This window comes from Bos taurus, chromosome 19 (assembly GCF_002263795.3).
Source record: "Bos taurus isolate L1 Dominette 01449 registration number 42190680 breed Hereford chromosome 19, ARS-UCD2.0, whole genome shotgun sequence".
NCBI lineage: Eukaryota > Metazoa > Chordata > Mammalia > Artiodactyla > Bovidae > Bos > Bos taurus.
This window is the reverse complement of record NC_037346.1, coordinates 26206263-26220843: the sequence shown is the minus strand read 5'-3', so window position 1 is coordinate 26220843 and position 14581 is coordinate 26206263. Positions and strand designations below refer to the sequence as shown.

Here is a 14581-nt window from a genome sequence, read left to right as displayed (position 1 = left end):
TACAAATTAAGACTTCTGAGTTTCAGGAACTGTTCAGATTCTTTTGTTCCACTGGAGTTATAAATTTTTTTTTTGCTTGAAATAGGTGTTTTCCTGGATCTTAAATGTTTTTAAACAAAAAAAATTCTGATTGTAGTAACGTTTAACCTAGATTGTTTTCCACCCCCCCATTGATAATGTCTCATCAAGTTTAGTATACGTTAGAGTGTAATAGTAGGACCCAGCTTGAGGCTTTAAAATATTTCTAAATTATTACATATTTTCACATTCATGTCAAAATTAGGGAAGGAGATATATCTAACAATTATTGCACCTTTCCTTCATTTATTTACCATATTATTCTTTTCTTTTTGTATTGTTGCTTAATTCAGACACTTTTGGCAGGCAGCTATGCTCATCACTATACCACCAGTGCAGACACTTTGAATAAATGATGTAATAATTTTTCTCTTTGCATATCAAGCATTAAAAGAAGTCATTGCATAACATAGTGTGCCCCCTTTATTTTATTACTCAAAAGAAGGTAGCAGTGTACAGAATGTTTGGAATGTTTAACAGAGTCTGATATGCCAATAGCTCTCAGCTGTGAGTTACAGCAGGCTTAGTGTTGTTGAAGTTGGCATTAATGGTGGCATGTTGCTAGGATGATACATGGTAGTAGGGAATGATATGAGCTGGAAGTCTAAGCGTGGAACTGAGTCAGAATCATGAGGCTAGAAGTGACTTCTGGTCTTTTGTCAAAGCCAGTTGATCACTCTGCTGTTTTTCCTTATTCACTTAATATCATTAAATCTTACTAGTTTATAGCTAACATTTACCCATTTTTTCTAATATGCCGGGCTAAGTGGTTTTTACATGAACTATTGTTATTGTGAACTGCTAGTCGCCATGTTAAAAAAAATATTTTGTGTGATGAGATCTATTTTCAGTTTGATTTGTGGTTGGTTGCTCATGCATTATGATTTAAGAGATGCCTGTTTTTAAACTTTCTTGCCATTTTATGCAAGGTGAATTGATTTTTCCAGATGAAGCTATAGAGGCATTCTTATAAAAAGCAGTTGTTTGGGCTTTTTTATGTGTTGTAGAACAGTAGTATGTTGGAAATAGTTGAGGTGGATTTAAAAAAATTTGGGGGAGGTTTAAAAATTTTTTTATGAAAAAGAATAAGAGAGTTAGTTACTTGGTATATCCTCAAGGGGATCACGACTGCTGGAATTGAAATTTGTCCTCAGTTGTGGGGAGAGGCAGCCAGATCTGTGGGTGTGGACTGTGCCTCAACTGTAGGTCAGAGCCAGGACAGGGTGGGGAGTATTGGAAACACACTTAATCTTTCTTGGCTGTAATTTTAAAGGCTGTATTTTAGTTTTTATTGATTTATTAGCTTCAGTTTCTAAATATAATGTTGAAAGTATGGACATTTTGTGTGTGTCTGTGCACTTTAGTGGAAGGTAGTAGTGGGTGGGAGTGTAGTTTTTAGTGGCAAGTAAGAACAGAAGGATCATCTTTCTTTATTTCTCATTGCTTTTCCCTAACTCATGTTTTAATGAGTAGCTACCTGTAACTAAAACGTGAAGTGGAAAATTTGCTTAATTTATTTAACAATTGGAATCTGGACAATTAAAAATACCAAGACAAGTAAATAGTACAGAGAACTTACTTTCTTCATGATTTCAAAAGTAAATATGAAATAACTACACATTTCCCCCTTCCAGTGGATTCTCCATTCCTCTTTTTCTCTGAGGGTTAACACGTGTTCAGATGATCAGATGTCATTCTTTGCTTTGATAAAAAGATCCTAGATGCTTGCTCCTCAAAATAACTCCTTACCTTTAATGACAGGGAACTCAAAGCAGCTATCATTTTCTCTTTTTGCCATGGATTGCTTTGATGCTGTTAGATCTGTAGTGAGGCTTGACTGAAGATGTCGTGGGAGCAAATAAATACTGGTTTTAATTATTTAGTATTGAAGGAGTTGTAGAGAACTTTGAGAAGCACATGGAAGAAATTGATTAGCTGTAATCCTATATCTTGTAGACAGATCATTGCATTTTTTCCAGTCTTTTTTTTCTGGGTGCTATAAAATTATAAGCTCAATTTAATTGAGTAATAGGTTTAGAGGAGTATTATCTGGTCCCATCACTTCATGGGAAATAGATGGGGAAACAGTGGAAACAGTGTCAGACTTTATTTTTTGGGGCTCCAAAATCACTGCAGATGGTGACTGCAGCCATGAAATTCAAAGACGCTTACTCCTTGGAAGGAAAGTTATGACCAACCTAGATAGCACATTCAAAAGCAGAGACATTACTTTGCCAACAAAGATCCATCTAGTGAGAGTTGGACTGTGAAGAAGGCTGAGCGCCGAAGAATTGATGCTTTTGAAGTGTGGTGTTGGAGAAGACTCTTGAGAGTCCCTTGGACTGCAAGGAGATCCAACCAGTCCATTCTGAAGGAGATCAGCCCTGGGATTTCTTTGGAAGGAATGATGCTAAAGCTGAAACTCCAGTACTTTGGCCACCTCATGCGAAGAGTTGACTCACTGGAAAAGACTCTGATGCTGGGAGGGATTGGGGGCAGGAGGAAAAGGGGACGACAGAGGATGAGATGGCTGGATGGCATCACTGACTGGATGGACATGAGTCTGAGTGAACTCCGGGAGTTGGTGATGGACAGGGAGGCCTGGTGTGCTGCGATTCATGGGGTCACAAAGAGTCTGACACGACTGAGCAAATGACCTGAACTGAGGGCCTTCAGAGATAATATCAGATCATGGTTAAAATTTTAGTAAATTATTACCTGGTTGTAGGGATCCGAGACCTCTGCTGACCTAGGTAATTAGGTAGACGTGTTACTACTGATAACACGTAGTATTATCTCCCTTTCTGGGAGAAGGAAATGGCAACCCACTCCAGTATTCTTGCTTGGGGAATCCCGTGGACAGAGGAGCCTGGTGAGCTGCTGTCCATGGGGTCGCACAGAATCGGACACGACTGAAGTGACTTAACATGCATTCATACATTGGAGAAGGAAATGGCAACCCACTCCAGTATTCTTGCTTGGAGAATCCCTTGGACAGAGGAGCCTGGTCGGCTGCTGTCCATGGGGTTGCACGGAGTCGGACACAACTGAAGCGACTTAACATGCATACATGCATTGGAGAAGGAAATGGCAACCTGCTCCAGTATTCTTGCCTGGAGAATCCCAGGGACAGAGGAGCCTGGTGCGCTGCCATCTGTGGGGTCGCACAGAGTTGGACATGACTGAAGTGACTTAGCAGTAGTAGCAGCAGTTACTGTCGATAAGCATCCCCTGGAGCAATTAGGGTCATAGCTTTGTGGCTGGGTTGCTGTGCGGTGAAGGATTCCGCCAAGAGTTTAGATTTCCCTCTCCTTGGTTGAACCAAAATACTCTCAGGGTTTGGTCAGGATAGGTGTTTATATAATCAGCTGTGGCCAAATTATAGAGCTCCTCAAGTAAAAATGGGTCCCAGTCCCTGCCATACCATAATCAATCTAAAAACCGGATAATCTCCCAGTAATGGAGAGTTCATACAGAATTTACAGTTCTGTATCCTTTCTATATGAAAGGTTTTTTCATTATGATTTCAGTATAATGAGCCATTTTGAAAGTGGGAGAGTGGTTCAGTCTAGAATAGCTGTCCTAATCAGAGTGCCCTTTAGATTTTGCTTATAACACATGAGAGAGACAGGAACTAGCAAGATTGGCAGTGGATTTGTTTGTGGGATAAACAGCCCAAATAATCCAATATTTAACAGATCCATAAGTGGATGGACGTACTTAGTTATACAAAGGAACTTTGAAGCTTTCTTTTGGGAAATATGCTTTATGTGATTCTCCATGTATGTACTGTTTCAGCTTACAGGATTCATTCACAACGTGTGAATTAAGTTGAGTAGAAGTGTCTTTTTTGAAAAATTAGAATTTCCGGGAATATATTGGCTCTTTGGGAGAAGCTTTACCACTTGTTTCTTTATAGAAATATGCAGCTGCAATACTAATCAATTCTTGTAACTTAAATTATAAATAAAAATTATTACTTGTTAACTAGTATTTTTCTTTTCAGTTTCTCTTCAGCAGCGGGTGGCAGAATTGGAAAAAATTAATGCAGAATTTTTACGTGCAAAGCAACAGCTTGAGCAAGAATTTAATCAAAAGAGAGCAAAATTTAAAGAGTTATATTTGGCTAAAGAGGGTAAGTTTATAAGTCTCCCCCAACCCCTGTACTAAAACGGTCTTAAAATTTTTTGTCCAGTTTCTTGGTAGTATATACAACGTTAATTTTAATCACTGAATAAATCTTGATTTTATTTCTAGTTGCATTGTATAATAGAAGTCTATTTAGAGGTTAGGGTTAAGAATGAAATTGTAAAACAAGTTGAATAATGCATTATTTAGATATTTCTTTGTCTTTTGACATTAATGATATTTAATATGGTAGGCTAGATAGTCCTGGGACACAGGACTTTCAGTCCTCTTAGCACTTGGGAGATAGCCCCAGGTAAATCAGGACAGTTGGCATTCTAATAATAGCCTTAGCTGTGTTATATTAAAACTGACATTTCATGTAATTTATTCAACAAATGTTAATTATCTATTAATATGTTTAATACCTACTATTAGGTAGGCATTGTGCCTTGGTGCTGGGTATACAGAAGGGGCAAGGTTCGTGTGGCTCTTGTACTCAGAGAAGTTTAATTCTACTGAAGAAAAAAGATTAATAGTGCACTTAGTCGCTCAGTTGTGTCCGACTCTTTGTGACCCCATGGACTGTAGCCCGAAAGGCTCCTCTGTTTGTGGGATTCTCTGGGCAAGAATATTGGAGTGGGTTGCCATGCCCTCTTCCAGTGGATCTTCCCAACCCAGGGACTGAACCCAGGTCTCTTGCATTGTAGGCGGATTCCTTCCTGTCTGAGCCACCAGAGAAGCCCAAGAATACTGGAGTAGGTAGCTTCTCCCTTCTCCAGGGGATCTTCCTGACCCACAACGCTCTAAGAGATGACACCTTGCAGTGGCTTTGATTCCATGTCCCTGCCGGACTCTGCTGAGTCCCCCAAAAAGCAAAGTGTATAAGGCAAATGAACAAAGTGTATAAGGCAAATGTATGAGAGCATATCATGAGGGAACCCTACTCTGAAGGATGATGGGAATGGTTTACATTTTGGATATTGACATAGGAAGGTATAGATATGGTTTCTAGAGCCCTCTAGACCAGTGAGTGATTCTCAGAATATGATTGTGAAATAGCAGCATCACGTTAATAATCTCCTGGGGAACTTGTTAGAAGTGAAAAATTTTGGAAGCTACCCCAGACTTCTGAATCTGACACTTTGGAATTAGAGTCTATAGCAATTGATGTTTTAAGGCGTTCTCCAGTTAATTCAGATGCATATCAAATTTTGGGAATAGATGCTCTAGTATAGACCAGCAGCTTTTAGACTCTAAAGTGGATAAAAATCACCCGGAAAACTTGTTGGAACACAGTATGTTGGGCTGGAGCCTGAGAATTTGTGTTTCTAATAAACTTGTAGGGGATTGCATTACTGCCAGTCCAAGGGCTACAGTTTGAGAACCATTACTCTAGACTGGTGATCCTTCAACATTTAAGTTTATCTACTCTGTAAAATGTTTACATACACCCCTTGTTCCTTAAAAAAATTTTAATTTTAAATTGAAAAAGATTTAAAGTATGTCAATTCTATTGTACTGTTAATTCTGACAATTTAAATAAAAAAATCATGCTTTAGACATATTCAGTATAGTCAATCATAGTGATTTATGATAATATCCATCACCGATCTATTGAATTAAAAAAAATGTGAATAAATTCTTCAGCAGGAATTTTACATTTTCCCCCCTCCTTGTGTTAGTTTTAACATCTTCCTTGGAATTTTATTCTAAAAAGTGATTTTTTAGAACACAAATTTGAGTGTGCATCAGAATTTTACCTCTAGTGTTTATTTAAAGGACGATTGCTGGGCCCCACCCCTAGAGTTTCTGATTCACTAGATCTGTGGGATCCTAGACTTTGGATTTCTAGAAAGTTAACAAGGTAATGCTGATGTTGTTGGTTCAGGGACCACACTTTTGAGAACCACTAGCCTACAGTAATATTTTGTGCTTGAAAGCCATTAGAAAAATTGGTCTGATTGCTCTGCAATAAGCACATAAATTTGTTTTGTATTGCAGTATTGCTGTAATTTAAAGTATGCAAGTGATTATATCATAAATATTGTATACACTTAAAAAATAGTATGATAAGGTGTAAGAATTACTGGAAATGCAGGTCTTAAGAGATATATTGGTTCTCCTGCCCAATTAAGTCATTAAGCTCTAGTGAATATTATTAATGTCTAGAAAAAGATACATTTCAGTTTTTTTCTTTTCTTTCTTTTTTTTAACTAGATATAAGTTGGAAATTCCCTGGTGGCTTAGTGGTTAGGATTCGGGGTTTAACTGCTGTGGCCCGTGTGCAATCCCTGGACAGGGAACTGAGATCCCACAAGCTGAGCAGCACGGCCTTAAAACAAAACAAAAATAGATGTAAGTTAAGCCCCTGGTCTCATAAATAAGTAGATGGAAATAGAAGTTTTTCTTTTTTTAAATAGTGATTGTTATTTTATTCTCTTAACTCTTTCTGAATTATGTGTTCAATCACCCAGTGCTCTAGCTTCAATTTTATTTTATAGATTGACAACTCAGATAGGTCTTCTTTCAGTTTTTGTTGAAATAGACTTTGCAGTCCATGCATGCATGCATGCTAAGTTGCTTCAGTCATGTCTAACTCTGTGACCCCACGGACTGTAGCCCACCAGGCTCCTCTGTCCATGGGATGCTCCAGGCATGAATACTGGAGTGGGTTGCCATGCCCTCCTCCCCAGGATCTTCCTATCTCAAGGACTGAACCCACGTCTCATGTCTCCTGCATTGGCAAGTGGGGTCTTTTACCACTAGCGCCATCTGTGTGACCTGCCAAAAGATTTGTTACCCAGTTACTAGTCATTCACTTTGTTACTGACATTGATATTTTTAAATTATTCCTCTGGTTTTATATCACGGTGGAGTTTTTACACAACAAGGCAGTGAACCATAGTAAAACTCAGGATAGGTGAAAGCCTTTCATTTGTTATGTAGGGAGAAGGGTATTAAGAAAAGAGAGGTGCAGAGAGAATCTACACATAAACACGTCTCTATTTTAGGAAAGATTTTTATGGAAGTTGAGGATCTAGAATTTGATTCCGTTAAAACACCATGTGGCTCTGAATCCCTTGGAGGATCTTTGCGTACCCACTCAGGCACATGTAACTCACTTTGAAAACCACTGTCCTGGAGTGGTGTTATTCAGACTAGGTTGTAGCTCTTTGATGGAAAGCAGAATTGAATGGGTTGTTACCAGCAGTTTTTTGAAAAGAAATACAATGGAAAATAACAGAGTACATTATTTACCTGGTAAGGTTAAGTAAGTATAATTGAACAAAATTTTCTGTTTTAGTTACATATACACATGTATGTATAGAGTTGTGTGATAAAATACATTTTTTGCTGTGAATTATGGTTAAAACAGTTTGAAAGTCACTGTTCTATAGGATGGAAGGTTGCTAGGGCTCACAGAATTCAGCCCTTGCCTTGGAAAGGTTTACTCAGTGCAGTGTGGGATTGGATGGTTTTCTCATGGGTTGCAGGAGGGCTGGCTGTTCCCTGTTAATTTTTTTTCTTCATAGGCTAACAAGGAGATGGGAAAGCTAGTGTTCCTGTCTAGGCATGGTGGTAGTCTGCAAGACACTGTCGAGGTTGGGATGAATGAGATATGGTTTTTATCTTCAAGAAAGTATAGTTTTCCTTATCTTTTCTGAAATTATAAAATTGTCTTTTCTATAAAATTCTGAAGAAATGAAAATGACTAAGAAACTCATTTCTGAAATACATGATCAATTGCAGTTTTATATCGAAGCAGCTCTGAATGTGGTTTGGTTCAAAAACATACCTGGTATGTTAAAATTGCTTTGAATACATCTAGACCCAGTAAATAATCTGTATGTATACATTTGTATCTTTACTATCTGAAGTTCTCCGTGAACTTAAACTGGCCATAGAGAATAGATGAGTTAACTTTTTATGAATTTCTCTTTGAGAGTTTTTATGATCCTTTTTATGAATTTCTTTTTGAGAGTTTTAATGATCCTTTTTGACAGTTTTTAGTGTCATTTCTAAAGAAATTGCACAGTGTGTAAAAGGTAAAGGTTGTTTAGTTTATGGATGGCTTGGCTATTTGCCTAAACAAATTCAAAGATGTCCTGTAAAGCAGCAGCTCATCTTGTTGCATGAAGTATAAATCTAGTCTTCTATGATTTTCACCGGGGGTAACAGTATAAGTCATGGTTTGGTTGTGTTCAGTAGTCTTTGTATGTTGTATCTTTCAGCAGATCAGGTCACAATAACCCCAGAAGTCCAAATATTGGTATTTTTCCCAATTAGAATAGCTTTTGCTTTGGTGTTGTAATAGCTGTGCTTTCATTTATTTGGAGAGTGGCTGAAATAGAAGTGCAAATAGTACTGAGAAGAACTAACAGAGGGTATTACTTCTTGGCTCCCCTTACTGCCTTTTCCTGCCTTAACACCCATTCTTTTCCCAGATGACATCAACTGGGAATGTTATAAATACTTAAAAATTCTGTTACTTTTCTGCTGAGATTGAAAAAGGGATTGAACTTTCTAAAGACAGTTTCTGATTTAGGTTTCTCCTTTAACCAGTTTCAGTACAAAGCTTGGCACTGCAACAGTGTTTGTGTGTTGGAAATCCTCAGTTTTGAGCAATGAGTAAGAGCCTGTTACACAAGGAATCAAACAAAAGGCCATAGAGTTCTCAATTTGAAGGAGAATAGTAGAAATGGAGCTCATGTTAATCACCAGAAGACAGTGAAGTTTTCTAGTGGTGTTCAAAATTGATTTTGTACATGGTCATTACTTATATAAAGCTCTGATGCCAACTAACCAGAGCAATAGTTAAAAGCTTGGTTTAGGAAGATACATAAAAAGAATTCCAGGAGAAGAGAATAGAGGGAATAGTAAAGAATATTTGAGGAGATAATGACTGGAATTTTTCAAGCATTAAGAAACAGAAGTGTGTCTTCAACATAAGTATGGAGTACCAAGTAGGGTAAATAACAGTAAATTTATACTTTAAAGATATAACAATTTTGAGCAATGAAATTTTAAAAAGCTAGCAATGATGTACCCAGGAAACCAAAAAATACAGTCTTTTATATTCATCGGTTCAGTTGCTCAGTCGTGTCCGACTCTTTGCGACTCCATGGACTGCAGCACGCCAGGCCTCCCTGTCCATCACCAGTTCCCAGAGTTTACTGAAACTCATGTCCATCGAGTCGGTGATGCCATCCAACCATCTCATCCTCTGTTGTCCCCTTCTCCTCCCACCTTCAATCTTTCCCAGCATCAGGGTGTTTTCCAATGAGTCAGTTCTTTGCATCAGGTGGCCAAAGTATTGGAGCTTCAGCTTCAGCATCAGTCCTTCCAATGAATATTCAGGACTGATTTTCTTTAGGATGGACCAGTTGGGTCTCCTTGCAGTCCGAGGGGCTCTTAAGTGTCTTCTCCAACACCACAGTTCAAAAGCATCAATTCTTCGGAGCTCAGCTTTCCTTATAGTCCAACTCTCACATCCATACATGACTGCTGGAAAAACCAGAGCTTTGACTAGACGGACCTTTGCTGGCAAAGTAATGTCTCTGCTTTTTAATATGCTGTCTAGGTTGGTCATAACTTTTCTCCCAAGGAGCAAGCTCTTTTAATTTCATGGCTGCAATCACCATCTGCAGGGATTTTGGAGCCCCCAAAACTAAAGTCTGTCCCTGTTTCCACTGTTTCCCCATATATTTGCCATGAAGTGATGGAACCAGATGTCATGATCTTAGTTTTCTGAATGTTGAGTTTTAAGCCAACTTTTTCACTCTCCTCATTCACTTTTATCAAGAGGCTCTTTAGTTCTTGGCTTTCTGCCATACGTGTGGGTCATAAGGAGCACTTAAAAAATTATGTATATCTCAAAGGAATACTTTACATATTTTAAATGTCAAGCTACTTATCATGTTTTCTTACCTAATGCAGTTAGAAAAATTTTAAACAATGTAAATTTTTTTTAAAAGTTTGGAAACTAAGAATGCATTCTTATTGTTCATAAGTTAAAGAGGAAATCGTAATGAAGACTGTAAACTACTTATAATACAGTGAAGATACTTGTGGGATGCAGCTAAAACAGTACTTTGCAAGTAAGCTTATAACTTTAAAAACATTTATTAAAATTAGTTTATTAAAAGATGTGAAGATGTAAGAAAGTGAAACTAAGTGATCTAAATGTTCAACTTCAAAAGCTAGAAAAAGAGTGAACTCAAAGAAAATACAAGAAATAAAGCAACAGAAATGGAAAGTGAAGTTGAGTTAAGCTCAATAAAGTCAAAAGCACATGTTTTGGATGTACTTTGAAAAGATAAGAGTGTTCATGCTGCTGCTGCTGCTGCTAAGTCGCTTCAGTCGTGTCCGACTCTGTGTGACACCATAGGTGGCAGCCCACCAGGCTCCCCCGTCCCTGGGATTCTCCAGGCAAGAACACTGGAGTGGGTTGCCATTTCCTTCTCCAGTGCATGAAAGTGAAAAGTGAAAGTGAAGTCGCTCAGTCGTGTCCGACTCTTCGCAACCCCATGGACTGCAGCCTACCAGGCTCCTCCGTCCATGGGATTTTCCAGGCAAGAGTACTGGAATGGGGTGCCATTGCCTTCTCCGAAGACTGTTCATCAGTTCAATTCAGTCGCTCAGTTGTGTCTGACTCTTTGCGACCCCATGAATCGCAGCACACCAGGCCTCCCTGTCCATCACCAACTCCCGGAGTTCACTCAGACTCACGTCCATCTAGTCAGCGATGCCATCCAGCCATCTCATCCTCTGTCGTCCCCTTTTCCTCCTGCCCCCAATCCCTCCCAGCATCAGAGTCTCTTCCAGTGAGTCAACTCTTCGCATGAGGTGGCCAAAGTACTGGAGTTTCAGCTTTAGCATCATTCCTTCCAAAGAAATCCCAGGGCTGATCTCCTTCAGAATGGACTGGTTGGATCTCCTTGCAGTCCAAAGGACTCTCAAGAGTCTTCTCCAACACCACAGTTCAAAAGCATCAATTCTTCGGTGCTCAGCCTTCTTCACAGTCCAACTCTCACATCCATACATGACCACAGGAAAAACCATAGCCTTGACTAGACGAACCTTTGTTGGCAAAGTAATGTCTCTGCTTTTGAATGTGCTGTCTAGGTTGGTCATAACTTTCCTTCCAAGGAGTAAGTGTCTTTTAATTTCATGGCTGCAGTCACCATCTGTAGTGATTTTGGAGCCCAAAAAAACACAGTCTGACACTGTTTCCACTGTTTCCCCATTTATTTCCCATGAAGTGATGGGACTGGATGCCATGATCTTCGTTTTCTGAATGTTGAGTTTTAAGCCAGCTTTTTCACTCTCCTCTTTCACCTTCATCAAGAGGCTTTTTAATTCCTCTTCACTTTCTGCCATAAGGGTGGTGTCATCTGCATATCTGAGGTTATTGATATTTCTCCCGGCAATCTTGATTCCAGCTTGTGTTTCTTCCAGTCCAGCATTTCTCATGATGTACTCTGCATATAAGTTAAATAAGCAGGGTGACAATATACAGCCTTGACGTACTCCTCTTCCTATTTGGAACCAGTCTAACTGGTGGGTCATGGTGGAGAGGTCTGACAGATTGTGGTCCACTGGAGAAGGGAAGGGCAAACTACTTCAGTATTCTTGCCTTCAGAACCCCATGAACAGTATGAAAAGGCAAAATGATAGGATACTGAAAGAGGAACTCCCCAGGTCAGTAGGTGCCCAATATACTACTGGAGATCAGTGGAGAAATAACTCCAGAAAGAATGAAGGGATGGAGCCAAAGCAAAAACAATATCCAATTGTTGATGTGACTGGTGATAGAAGCAAGGTCCGATGCTGTAAAGAGCAATATTGCATAGGAACCTGGAATGTCAGGTCCATGAATCAAGGCAAATTGGAAGTGGTCAAACAAAAGATGGCAAGAGTGAATGTTGACATTCTAGGAACCAGCGAACTGAAATGGACTGGAATGGTGAATTTAACTCATATGACCATTATATCTACTACTGCAGGCAGGAATCCCTCAGAAGAAATGGAGTAGCCATCATGGTCAACAAAAGAGTTCGAAATGCAGTACTTGGATGCAATCTCAAAAACGACAGAATGATCTCTGTTCAGTTCCAAGGCAAACCATTCAATATCACAGTAATCCAAGTCTATGCCCCAACCAGTAATGCTGAAGAAGCTGAAGTTGAACGATTCTATGAAGACCTACAAGACCTTTTAGAACTAATACCCAAAAAAGATGTCCTTTTCATCATAGGGGACTGGAATGCAAAAGTAGGAAGTCAAGAAACACCTGGAGTAACAAGCAAATTTGGCCTTGGAATACGGAATGAAGCAGGGCAAAGACTAACAGAGTTTTAAAAGAAAATGCACTGGTCATAGCAAACACCCTCTTCCAACAATACAAGAGAAGATTCTACACATGGACATCGCCAGATGGTCAACACCGAAATCAGATTGATTATATTCTTTGCAGCCAAAGATGGAGAAGCTCTATACAGTCAACAAAAACAAGACCAGGAGCTGACTGTGGCTCAGACCATGAACTCCTTATTGCCAAATTCAGACTGAAATTGAAGAAAGTAGGGAAAACCACTAGATCATTCAGGTATGACCTAAATCAAATCCCTTATGATTATACAGTGGAAGTGAGAAATAGATTTAAGGGCCTAGATCTGATAGAGTGCCTGATGAGGTTCGTGACATTGTACAGGAGACAGGGATCAAGACCATCCCCATGGAAAAGAAATGCAAAAAAGCAAAATGGCTGTCTGGGGAGGCCTTACAAATAGCTGTGAAAAGAAGAGAAGTGAAAAGCAAAGGAGAAAAGGAAAGATATAAGCATCTGAATGCAGAGTTCCAAAGAATAGCAAGAAAAGATAAGAAAGCCTTCTTCAGCGATCAATGCAAATAAATAGAAGAAAACAACAGAATGGGAAAGACTAGAGATCTCTTCAAGAAAATCAGAGATACCAAAGGAACATTTCATGCAAAGATGGGCTCGATAAAGGACAGAAATGGTATGGACCTAACAGAAGCAGAAGAGGTTAAGAAGAGGTGGCAAGAATACACAGAACTGTACAAAAAAGATCTTCATGACCCAGATAATCACAATGGTGTGATCACTGACCTAGAGCCAGACATCCTGGAATGTGAAGTCAAGTGGGCCTTAGAAAGCATCACTATGAACAAAGCTAGTGGAGGTGATGGGATTCCAGTTGAGCTATTCCAAATGCTGAAAGATGATGCTGTGAAAGTGCTGCACTCAATATGCCAGCACATTTGGAAAACTCAGTAGTGGCCACAGGACTGGAAAAGGTCAGTTTTTATTCCAATCCCAAAGAAAGGCAATGCCAAAGAATGCTTAAACTACCGCACAATTGCACTCATCTCATACGCTAGTAAAGTAATGCTCAAAATTCTCCAAGCCAGGCTTGGAGATGTTCAAGCTGGTTTTAGAAAAGGCAGAGGAACCAGAGACCAAATTGCCAACATCTGCTGGATCATCGAAAAAGCAAGAGAATTCCAGAAAAACATCTATTTCTGCTTTATTGACTATGCCAACGCCTTTGACTGTATGGATTACAATAAACTGTGGAAAATTCTGAAAGACATGGGAATACCAGACCACCTGACCTGCCTCTTGAGAAATTTGTATGCAGGTCAGGAAGCAACAGTTAGAACTGGACATGGAACAACAGACTGGTTCCAAATAGGAAAAGGAGTACGTCACGGCTCTATATTGTCACCCTGCTTATTTAACTTATATGCAGAGTACATCATGAGAAATGCTGAACTGGAAGAAGCACAAGCTGGAATCAAGATTTACAGGAGAAGAGTGTTCATAGTAGCACTATATTTTTAAAAATTAAAAAAAATTAAGTATAGTTGATTTACAGGGTTGTGTTTTTGGTATACAACAAAGTGATTCAGTTATACATGTATATTCTTTTTCATGATACTTTCCATTTTGGTTTATTATAGGATATTGAATATAATTCCCAGTGTTATACAGTAGGACCTTGTTGTTTATTTTATGTATAGTGGTTTGTATCTGCTAATCCGAAACTCCTAATTTATCCCTACCCCAGCACCTGTCCCCTTTAGTAACTATACATTTGTTTTGTATGTGTGAGTCTGTTGTGTAAATAAGTTCATTTGTTTCATATTTTAGATTCCACATATAAGGGCCAATCCATCAGGAAGACAAAATAGTTATATACACATCTACCTACAGAATCCCACAATACAGGAAACAAGCTGACAGAAATGAAAGGAGAAAAATACAGTTTTACAGTAAGATTATATTTTTTTAGTACTCCACTTTCATTAATGAGTAGAATAATAACGAGATCAACAAGGAAATAGAGGATTA

At 38.9% G+C, this 14581-nt stretch overlaps 1 protein-coding gene across 4 annotated transcripts in view; it reads left to right on the top strand.

Annotated features, from left to right (window-relative positions):
- Positions 1-14581, top strand: part of RABEP1 (rabaptin, RAB GTPase binding effector protein 1) — a 96730-nt gene that overhangs the window by 25747 nt on the left and 56402 nt on the right. For 3 of the 4 annotated variants that reach the window (XM_010815899.4, XM_059877805.1, NM_001193161.3), the window contains exon 2: positions 4085-4213. The exons of the other annotated variant lie outside the window; for it this stretch is intronic. In XM_010815899.4, the coding sequence (XP_010814201.1) occupies positions 4085-4213 (129 nt within the window). The remainder of the gene's footprint in view (positions 1-4084; positions 4214-14581) is intronic. 4 annotated transcript variants of the gene reach the window in all.